The sequence below is a fragment of the Drosophila persimilis genome, unplaced genomic scaffold (assembly GCF_003286085.1).
Source record: "Drosophila persimilis strain 14011-0111.01,24,50 unplaced genomic scaffold, DperRS2 tig00000002-arrow-pilon, whole genome shotgun sequence".
Lineage (NCBI taxonomy): Eukaryota > Metazoa > Arthropoda > Insecta > Diptera > Drosophilidae > Drosophila > Drosophila persimilis.
In genome coordinates, this window is record NW_020825289.1 from 13473541 (window position 1) to 13484529 (window position 10989).

Genomic DNA, 10989 nt, shown 5'->3' on the forward strand with positions numbered 1-10989 from the left:
TGCAATGATATACCGTAATCGGTATATTTCTGAGGGTCAGACCGTATATCTTACCGATAAATCTGCGGTCACACTGATCTTTGCTGATTTCGATTTTGGATTTATTTGTTAAATTCCCGTAATTGCAGCGCTGCTGGAACAGTGACGTAGTTAGTGGAACACATATTGAACCATCAAAAGCACAAAAGCCAGTTGGACACACATCAAACATACAGCCATGGCCGACGACTGGGGTGAGTGGGGCGGCACGCGGGGGCGTCGCTGGTGGACAATAAACGTGGTCGCTGCCATGCAACCAACCTTGGATGCGTATTTTTAGCCAATCTACGTCTACGCGCAACGCTAACCGTCCATATTTCTCTTTTATTTCCTTTCCCTCATGATGTGGCACCACAGAATCTGCAGCCGACAGTGAAATCATACTTCAAAATGCAGCAAGCACCGTAAACAAGTGGGAGGGGGAGGACGACGACGACGATGTGAAGGTGCGCATACCAAGTAAATCATTTGACAAGCAAATCTTCCAGCATATGCTGCATAACAACAACAAAAACGCCAACGAAAGCAACAACTTAAACTTGTTTTCGTGCACTCTGGCTTTTGTTAATCAGTTTTCACTTTCATTGTGGCCTGAACACGTGTACAGTTTTTGATTACTCACCATTTGACTGTTTCTCTCTGCGGCTGTAGGAGAGCTGGGAAGATGAGGAGGAGAAGAAGGACGAGGAGAACGAGAAGCCCACAATAACAGATGTGCCAGTCAAAACCAAGCCAAGCAAAGCGCTGAAAGCCAAACTAGAAGAACAAGCGGTAAGCAAGATTCGGTTTATCTTAGATTTTCAACAAGATAATAAAATTCTTCCCCTGGCAACAGCGGCTTGAAGAGGAGAAGGAAGCGAAACGGCTGGCCAGCCTCACACCCGAGGAGAAATTGGCCGAGAAGCTGCGGTTGCAAAAGATCCAGGAAGACTCCGATTTGAACCACGCCCTGGACACATTCGGAGTGACGCGTGCAGAAACAAACGGCAACGGCCTAGACTCCTTCAACCCGGAGACCAAGGAGCAGTTCAAGGAGTTCGGTTCTGCGCTCAGCTGGAAGGTCGGCCAGTATCGCGAGTCTGCGGAATTCCCACAATTCGTCGAAGACCTAGTGCGCGGTCTATGCATACACCGTGAGTGATCTGATTTTCTGAGACTTCAGATCGACGAAATGATAACACGAATTCCATTCCCCCATATCAAGTGAGCGCCGCTGACATTAAGAAGGTCAAGATGAGCGTGGAAATCTTGCACTCAGAAAAACTCAAAATGGAAAAGGCCATTGCCAAGAAAGCCGCCGGCAAGAACAAGGGAAAGGCCACGCTTCGCACAGAGAGCGATGTAGGTCCACGCCCAATCGACAACACAGAAAACGTCATTAATTTGATTACCCTTTTTGCTTGCAGGATATTGATGATTACAAAAAGTATGGCAATGATTTTTCCGAAGATTACGATGACTTCATGTGAATAGGCGATATTCGAGTATATATATAGTTACCCCCTCCTGCATATATCTAATTATTCAATACATAGTTGCTTGTTGAAGAGTTCTTGGTGTTATAGAAAGTGCGCAGGAATTAAAAAAAAACTTTGTTGGTTATTTATATGACCCCACAAAACATATAGACCGTCGGTAGACACAGCGAGAGAGATATACATATAGATATACTAGCATACGGTCGAGTCAAGTCAAGTCAAGAAAAGCAATCAGGAAACCTCAGCGAAAAAGAAACGACAGATATTTAGGAACATTTACTACAAAAATTACTTATGGCAACCACCTACTTGGAATGGCTTCTTGTAAAATTCACCTTTGTATAAATAAAACTTCATTGCGATATTAAACGGTATTTACTGGGTGCTTAAATTACATTTTAAAGAAATAATTTCGACACCACCACAATTGTATCCGCTCAGTGGATACATTGTCTCCAATGACTCCAATGTGGAGGCGGTGCATGGCACTGTTGCCATGATCTTTTTCAAATTGTTGACTTTATCCGCCCTTTGGTGTTGCTTGGTCGTGGTGAATGGCAAATGTTTGCGGTGGAAGAAGAGGTGAGCATAGGTAGTGCTGACGGTTTCTGATTTGGCTCTAAACTAGCTAACGAACTTAACAAAAAACTATTCAAAAATGTTCAGTTTCAGTATCTGAAGATAATGAAATCCCATAAATCTGAGAAAAAATATTTATATACTAGGGACAAGCCCCTGCCTTACTATTTACATAATAGAGAGCTATATTTTCCAGCCAACAGTAGTTTGCGAAAAAGCTAGTTTGCCAACTCTGAAGCCAGCCAGCACGTGTGAACAACAAAAATGACTGATTTTGACAAATATTTGGAAGGTGAGCGATAATGAACTAATCAACTGACTATTAACTATCCTGGTGTTACAGAAGCAGTCACCAAGGACCTGCCCAGCTCCGAGGACGAAGCAGACATCAAAGACGAGGACACCTGTAGCGTTCAAGAGCTTGCCGCCAAATTCCGGCTGCAGTACAGGCCGCAAGATGAATCGGTGGTTTCGCTGAAGCGGGACTATGTACTGAGTCTAGGTGCAGACCACAGATTCACCCGGATAGCTGCCGGTCTGTCCAGCACAGCCGTTCACATCTACGATCTGGAGACGGCCGGAGGACTGAAAACCTTGCAAGATGTACCCGCCAAAGAAAATACCGAAACGAGCGCTACCATCTGTGGAGTGCAGTTTCTCGATGAGGGCTCCGATGCCCTACTTGTGGGCACCACTGATGGAATGGTGCGTCTCTTTGACCTACGCACCTCAGGCGAGCAGGCCAGATTCGAGTACAAAAGCGATCCAGAGGCACAATTCCCACAGGTGCCCAAATCCCTAACATGCTTTGATCGGAATGCCAATAGCAGAATTATTTGCTGCGGCACGGAGCAATACATCGGCAGTGTCCATCTACTGTTCTTCGATGTGAGAGAGCGCAAGCAACTGGGTGGCTTCTACGAGAGCCACCAAGATGATGTGACCTCAGTGCGCTTCCACGATCGAAATCCAGATATGCTCTGCACCGGAGGCACCGATGGCCTCATCAATTTGTTTGACATCAAACAGACCGACGAGGACGAGGCCCTGCAGAACACCATCAACACGGAGAGTAGTGTGCACCGACTGAACTGGCATCGTAACGTCTACGACAAGGACATCATCTCGTGTATTACCCATACCAATGATTTTAAGAGCTACGAGTGCGAGGAGGGCGACGAGGTGGCTTCGTTTGAACGGTCCGATATCACTGAGGCTATTCGACGCAAGAATGCGGGTAATTTCAACCTGGTAAATGCCCATAATCTGGAGGACAATGGCGTGTTCCTTTTGGCAGGCACTAACTACAATCGCGGGTGAGTCTTAATGCTTCAATTTGTGTTCCCTCTTCTGATAACTGTCCTTGCAGAGAGATCCTGCGCTCTGTGAGCGTCCTATCCAAAGAAAAGCTCGAACCATTGGCCAATTTCGCAGGTAATAAGCAAATCGTTCGGGACAGTCTATTCGATGCCAAGCGCCAGCTGCTGGTGACGGGCGGCGAGAGCGGCATTGTTAGCGTTTGGACGCAGGATGCCACTGGAAACGTGAGCAACAGTGGCAAGCTGAAAACCAAGATAAAATCCCACAAAAAGACGCCGTATTAAATATACCAGTACACATTATATGTTTTTAAATAATGGAGAGTTCCAACAGATGTTCTTTCGAGATGTATCGAATTCTTTTCCCTTCAAAAGATTTATTTAAAGGGGGAAGATGTAGATGTAGCAAGGTCGGGGAGTTATTCGTTTTAAGTAAATCCGACCTTATTGCATCGGGCAGCAACATTCGTCATCATGTGGTAGCGACGGGGGCAATGCACACTGCTAATATGATTAGTCAATTTTCTCCAACATTGGCTATTTTTAAGGATTCGCTTTATTGATTGCGTCCAAAATAAGGTTTAAACAAAAAAGGACAACAATAATTTGCTACTACTATATGTTTTTAGGGTGGCGGATAACGGGAGCTGGCCGTGTGGATCGTGCCAAATTGTAGGGGTTCTTGGTGGGCTCCCTACAAGTGAGTAAGAATCCGCTCCAGAAACTCCATAAAATATACTCCAAACGTCGTTGTATTGTATTTATTTTAATTTCGGGTGGTTACAAATAAGACATTGAAGACATGATGCGTGTATAGGCCTTTGTACACACTATTTCGTTAATATAATATCAAGATCAAACGTAATTTATTATGACCTTTTCTCAAATTGATACGTTTTAGACATATTCATGTGTATTATTAGTATTTTGTATGTATTTATCTCGATCCTGATACCTACGGAGCCTGGGATGACAAACATTCTCTCAACTCTATAACATCCTTCCCTAGGGTATGAAAATTAGTGTTGCCGGTATTCATTGTTGTCAACCGGTTATTCACCAATAAATACTCGTTTCTGATCTTCCGTGGAATATTCTCAGCTATATAGAACATTTAGCCATGCCCACATAGTTTTATACGATTGATGAATCTATTTTCTAATTGACTGGCCTATTCTAAATACTTGCTTTTATTGGATTTTGCTTTCAAAAAAGGTTTTTGCGAAAAAGGTCAAACAAATGAAACGTAATAAAACGTAAGAGAAAAATCGTTAAAATTTTTCAATTTCTTTATTCCGTTGAATAATGCTGCCTAACTAAAACCCTTAGTTCTCCCCACATCATTTAAGGCCATTGATGAATACATATTCTACCTGATTGAAAACTTTTAAGTACTCTCTTTTATTGTATAGTGTAGAAAACAAGTTTTAAGCAAAAAAGGTCAACAAAAAACAGTGGCAACGTAAGCGAGTGTGAAATGTCATGTGAACCGGAGTTTGGGCACAGGTATACCCTATTTCGTTTATATATATGAAGAAACTGTTTTTCCAAGCTGTTTTAAAACGTATTTAATAAAGAAATGATCTCAGATTGTTATGTTTTGGATATAAAATTAGGGTCTTCTAAATATATCTCGATCCCGATACCCATTCTGGTTTCTGCAAGAATACCAAAACCTTCAAAATATCGTTGAAATACCTTTAAAGCAGAAACTGACTAGTTTTGGCCTGTATTGGTGCATGAGATGACAAACATTTTCTCAGTTCTATAACATCCATTTCCCAGGGTATGCAAAATGTTGCTCAATCCGCGCAATGTTGTGGAACAATGCTGCTCGATTTCACGGCACATGAGTCTGGCCCATACAAATTAGTGTTGCCAGCAACATAAAACGTAAGAAAACGTAATTGAGTATGGAATGTAAGGGACATTGTTGAGGAAAAAAAGGACATTGTGGCGGGGGAAAATCCCTCCCATCACTAAATAGAGAGCAAGTCCCAATAAAATATACGGTCTCACTCTAAAAAATACCGAAAATGTATCATATTCCTCGTTTTTTATCTTCCGTCGAATATTTTCAGCCAAATAGAATACTCATCTATGCCCATATAACAATTTTCTACTTGACTGGCTTATTCTAAATACTTGCTTTTATTGGAATAACGTTGAAAATGAAATTTAATATAAATGAAATGAAAACAAAATATGCCGTTATACTGACCTCAAAAAATACCGAAAAGGTGTGATTGCTGTCGCAGGGTCACTGGTGGGAAATCGTTGGCCTAACAACGCTAGAATATTACGTTACGTTATTGAGTGAGGAAAAGTGTTGCATACCTTCGAGGCGTGTAAAATAGAGTGGACAAGGACATGGAATGTAGCAAATACATTGGATGTTACATTATTATTTGAATTTAATATTTATTTTAAATTTTAATATTTCGTGCAATTTTTTTTGTTAGGGGTTCATGTATGTTAATTGATGTAAAACAATTCAAAATCCTATCCCAATGAATTGAATTGTATTGTATATATGTATGTAATTAAAGTAATTCTACTCGTAATACGGTGCCCTCCTCATGGTACTGATTATTTCGATCCTATCTCATTTATGCGATCTGTTGAGTAAAAAATTAGCACATCCTCAGCGCAGATAAACGCATCCTTAAAACTGCCTTTTGCCTCTCCCACTCCTCTGTTTCCCTAACTATCGACCATGCAGAGTGAAGCCCAATTAGTGCTGCAGTAGGCATTTCAAATCCGTGCCCACAATTCGTCTAATCCACTGCCACCGACCTGCCTGTACCGCCCATGTCCGTTCCACTCCGTTCTGGTCTGTGAAGGATCGGATCTGGGCCTAGTCCTGGCTAAATGTTGACAAATACAACACCTACGATACAAATAAAATTGCTACAGAAGTACCTCCCAAAAACGGGCACTGTCCCGACCGGAACGACTCAATTTTCACAAATTTACGCCAAAACCAGGAAACAGCAAAAGAAACAGAAACAGACTCTAAAAGATTGCTCGACGTCGCCACTGAAGCTGTGGGTTTGCTCCTGCAGAGCAGAGTCCAAATTCGAATCGGAGTCCCAGTCGCAGAGTCCTGCGAGTAGCCAGAGTCCTGTAGCTCACTCGAAAACCGCCACTCACCGTGGCTAATTGCTCATCAATAAAGATGCTAGCTGTGCAGGGCTCGGATTCCATTGAAAATGTTTGCATTGCCCAGATTCTCCTCAACGCTCCTCCGAGTCCAAGTCCATGTCCGTTGCAACCAAAATATTATGGTGTTCCCCGCTGTTCTCGCACAGCCAGCGCGAATTTGCTGCGGTAAGTCAATGCTGCTTTTGGGTCTCGTTCTCGGCACGGCATCTCCTTGTCCTTTTGCATCTATGGGTATCTTCTGGCAGCGCTCCTTTGGCGGCACTGTGTCCTGTCGTCGTTGTTTTCCCGTGATTTGACATGTCTGTTAGCAGGATGCCGTTGCCTGACCCTGAGCTAGAGGACCCTACGTGTTCCACTTTGATGTGATTCGTCAATGCGGTGGACTACTGCTACCGACTCTTGGCACTCTTGGCACTCTTGGCACTGTGTGTATGTGTCCTCTGGTTTCTATTTTCTGCAGTCTGCGGCTTTCCAGCAGTGTTTGTTGGCGAATCTCTCCGTTGGCTGGTACTCTCCTGCTCTCCTCCTGCCAAAAGATGCATTCGTCACAGTTGAAACTGGATTGGTCGCCCACCGTAGTGCTCTGTACTCATAGTAAACGAGTCCGATTGATTGGCCACCCCAATGGGGAGGCCAGCCTCAGCCCCATCTTCATTTTCAATCCCCACTCTACAGGCTTTCCTTCGATGTCTGGCAATCCATTGATGATTGTACTCCAGTTTCCAATTCCCTAAAACCAGAGACATGCCATAAGATCCTAAAAAAGAAACCGCTAATCATTTCGCCCACACAAAGAGGGAACAATCCTCTGGCCAAACCTAATTATTTGACTCAATTGTGAGCCCCGGGCTCGTGGACACTTTTTGTGGCCTCTTTTTGTTCCCTACACGACACTCGACAAAAAGCGAGCCAATTTTTTTTTTGTAGACCACTTTGTTGCTCTTTTTATGAGTTTTTTCCATTGTCCATTGTCACTTTTTTCCACGGCCTGTGCTCCGACCTGGCAGCGATCCTCGCTGCTGCCCTACAAACATCCTAATTACGGCAGTTAGTCGTTGTTCCAGAAGGGACCTGGACTACAGTTTATTACGCGCTCGAATTTCCACTAAAAATTGGACCGAAAAAACTAGGTAGAGTCCCGGGACGCGCCTTTTTATTGGTGCACCTTCGCCGGAACTGAGAGCGCGACGACCGCAGAACAACGGCGACCGGCGATGAGGATGCTGCTCCCGAGGATGCATCCTGGCCATGGCAGGACGACGATGACGACGACCTCGCTGCATTAGAAAACTAGATCAGTTTTTTGTTCTAATTTTTGTGCCCTGCTCTGCTCTCCTTATGCTTTATTGTTTATGGTCCATTTCCATTTCCATTTTCATTTCCACTCCCATTGTTTGGCCGCAAAACAAACTCCGGACGGGAATTATGGTATGGTATATGCAGATTTTTATGGGCACTCGGGTGATCTAGTTCGCGGAATGGGCGCGTATCCTGTAGCGCTGGGACCTCGACCGGCCCTCGGAGGATGTCTGTATGTCTATATTAGGAAAGTAGATCAAGTTTTTTGTTCCCTTTGTGCGCTTTTTTCGCTGCGCTAGTTTTTTTCCCCGAACGCAGCAAACTGCTCTAATTTTTTAATTCTTCACGGGTTTTTATTGTGCTCCTGGAAAAACTACGGTCTTCCACAAGGTTAGAGCGTTCTAGTTACCTGTTAATTGTGGCCATAACTCACATTCACGTCCGCATTCAGTGCTCTCATTTTTAAGATATGTTCTTTTCTCTCTGTGTTTTCTGTTCTGTTCTTTTCCGCTACGGCATTCATATTTTTATGAGGCTGTTCCTTCGGCCGGGCCTGGCATAAATTATTTGAATTTGTTTTTCCATTTGCTCTGAAATTGTCCATTATTGGAAAACTGTGTGTGTTTTCATGGTATTGGATTGTACATAGTATAGTTCGCCTTGGGGTTGGAACTGACTGTCTTACTCTCTGTCCCCCGGGGGATGGCATGCATGGCACTGTCCAGGGTGGAGTCTTGTCTTAAATTGGGGGAAAGTCTGCAACTTGGTCTCACCTGAATTACTGATGGAATTCATACAAAAACAATAATCTTAACCAATTTAGCAGCATTCCATTTACCAAATGTTCGAGGATCTTACAGGCTTAAACATACTACGAAGTATCATACATATGATAGAAGATCTAAGAAGGTAAAACAGTACATTTATCTTCCGATTAAGATTGAAATCAAATCGGAAACAATCTTAAGCAGGTGCTTTTCGGCCATTATTAAGATTCGCACAGCTTTGTTTGCGAATGCTTTCCGTATTGTATAAAAAATAATAATGATAATAATTATTATTTTATGGCGGATATCATGGCAGTACAATTTGCTCGGCATTTTTATGGCATGGCCAATTTTTGCACAGTGTCTAGGCCTTTCCTTTGCCAATTCTGTTACCCGTCTTGTCTCGTCTCCCACTTTCTGTAAGGGAAGGGAATAAAGATAGAGGCCCAGCCCTCCGTCCAGTATTCGCCATTTACTTCCCATGATGACGGACATAATCAGCGAGATCGGATCGGCGCTTTGTGCGTGCAAAATGTGCAATAAAGCAGCAACAACGGGAGGATCGCTAGAGGCTTCGTCTTCGTCTTCGGCTTCGGCTTCCCGGTATTGATTCCGCAGCGAAAGGCCAGAAAGTGTTCTTGGATGGAGTGTTGAGGCCGGACAATGGCCAGGGGCAGGTACTGATCCTCGACAGTGCAACAGCTCGACACTTTCGCCTGGTGAAAGGTCTGCCATAAAGGGTATTTACTGTCGCTGCCGCACTGTCGCCCTGAAGCCATGGCTGGGCCGGTTGAAGTTGCAACTCAACTCAACTCAACCCAATCCAAAAAGGGACACTCTCGCGGACACACAGAGTCAAAGACAATGGTGGCACAATAGGCAAGGTTGTGGGTAGGGTTCTGTTCTGTTCTGGACGGGTCGGGTCGGGTCGGGAAGGCTTGCACTGGGCCTTTTCCAGTGCGGCCAAGAGAGGAGATCGCTCCAGGTAGAGCCTCTGGCGAGTTAATGCTAATGCAAATTGCGGCGCAATATAACCCAATAATTTTAACTAACTCGCAATGGACAGGGCAGTAGAGCAGTAGAGCATTGCAGGAAGGATGCATTACTCGGGAATGGAATGCATAACAATGGGCAAGGACCAGGGTTCCGTTTCGCGAGATGAGGTTCTTTGACGGTTCCTTGACGGTTCCCTGTGTGCTCTCTGCTCTGTGTTAATCCGTTTGCCATCAGCAAGATTATTAGTCAATTTTCATATTTCCAGTCGAGTCGCAGTTTTGGTTTCACTTTCCTCCTTTGCCACTTCTTGCCTTGCCTCATGTGGATGCCGATGCCGATGCCGTTGCCGTTGCCGTTGCCGACCGACGAGTTAGATTTTATTGCAGCATCTTGAACAATCAACTGGAATTTGGTAACATGCTGCGCGGCCTAACCCTGGAGATTGCTCTACTTTCGCCTCAATTGAATCGGAGTTAGGCGGAAGACGGCGGACCCTTGCAACCAAGGGTTGTCTCCTGGCCTCAGGAGTTTCCACAGTCAACGCTTTCGCTGGTTTGTTTATTTGTTTGTTTGTTTTAGCCAGGATTAGCCCGAGGGCTTGACTTGGAACCCGACCAAAGCCAAGGGCTTTAGGGCATGCTCAAGAGATCCCTATATCCCTATCCCTGTCGCGATCCCTAAACCGATCCCATTTAGCAATTTCATTAGAAAGTCATAAAACACACATAATAATGAGATGTCGAAGGGATTAAGATTAAGGGACGCACACACAGGCAGCAGGATCATTAACGGACTAACGGAATCGGGTTATTTTTTGCGCTCAACCGGACGGAGCTTAACGCTAAGCCACAAGCTTAACCCCTTGTGGGCCGCGGCAGGTAAATCGATGACCGATGTCGCTTGCGCAAGGCCCCTACTACTCCCCTTCCCTCCCATATGACACCCCACTAACCCTGCCCCCGCCCTCTCCACCACCACTGTACTGTATGTACAGTTGCCTCCTCTCTGGATGATTATATCATCATAATAAATGTTTTTCCCATCGAAACTGAAACCGAGAAACTTTTCAAATTAAGTTCCGACCCGCCGCCCCCGCCGCCCCCGCCCCCCCGAAATTGTGCTCCATTATCGTAGATATACTGCCTGGAAAATGGTAATGCGAATCCCCCTCCACCCGTGCCCCCCCCAACGCTGGTGGGTGGTGTGGTGTGGTGTGGTGTGGCAAGTGTGAGGCCGTTAAACGTGCTGCATTATATTAAGACTTCATAAAAGAGCAAATAATTCGCTGGGCAAGCATCGATCGATAAATGCTACTCTATGTACCCCCGTGGACATGTATGTACATGG

General features: G+C 44.6%; 2 protein-coding genes across 2 annotated transcripts; both read left to right on the forward strand.

Annotated features, from left to right (window-relative positions):
- Positions 1-101: 101 nt before the first annotated feature.
- On the forward strand, positions 102-1891 carry LOC6592782 (eukaryotic translation initiation factor 3 subunit J). Its single transcript, XM_002018397.2, has 6 exons — positions 102-233; positions 397-485; positions 691-810; positions 875-1172; positions 1244-1380; positions 1446-1891. Exons 1-6 carry the CDS (start codon positions 218-220, stop codon positions 1506-1508), a joined length of 723 nt encoding a protein of 240 aa, XP_002018433.1. The 5' UTR covers positions 102-217; the 3' UTR covers positions 1509-1891.
- A 444-nt stretch (positions 1892-2335) lies between these two features.
- On the forward strand, positions 2336-3718 carry LOC6592781 (WD repeat-containing protein 89). Its single transcript, XM_002018396.2, has 3 exons — positions 2336-2388; positions 2440-3412; positions 3466-3718. Exons 1-3 carry the CDS (start codon positions 2361-2363, stop codon positions 3698-3700), a joined length of 1236 nt encoding a protein of 411 aa, XP_002018432.1. The 5' UTR covers positions 2336-2360; the 3' UTR covers positions 3701-3718.
- The last annotated feature ends 7271 nt before the right edge of the window (positions 3719-10989 follow it).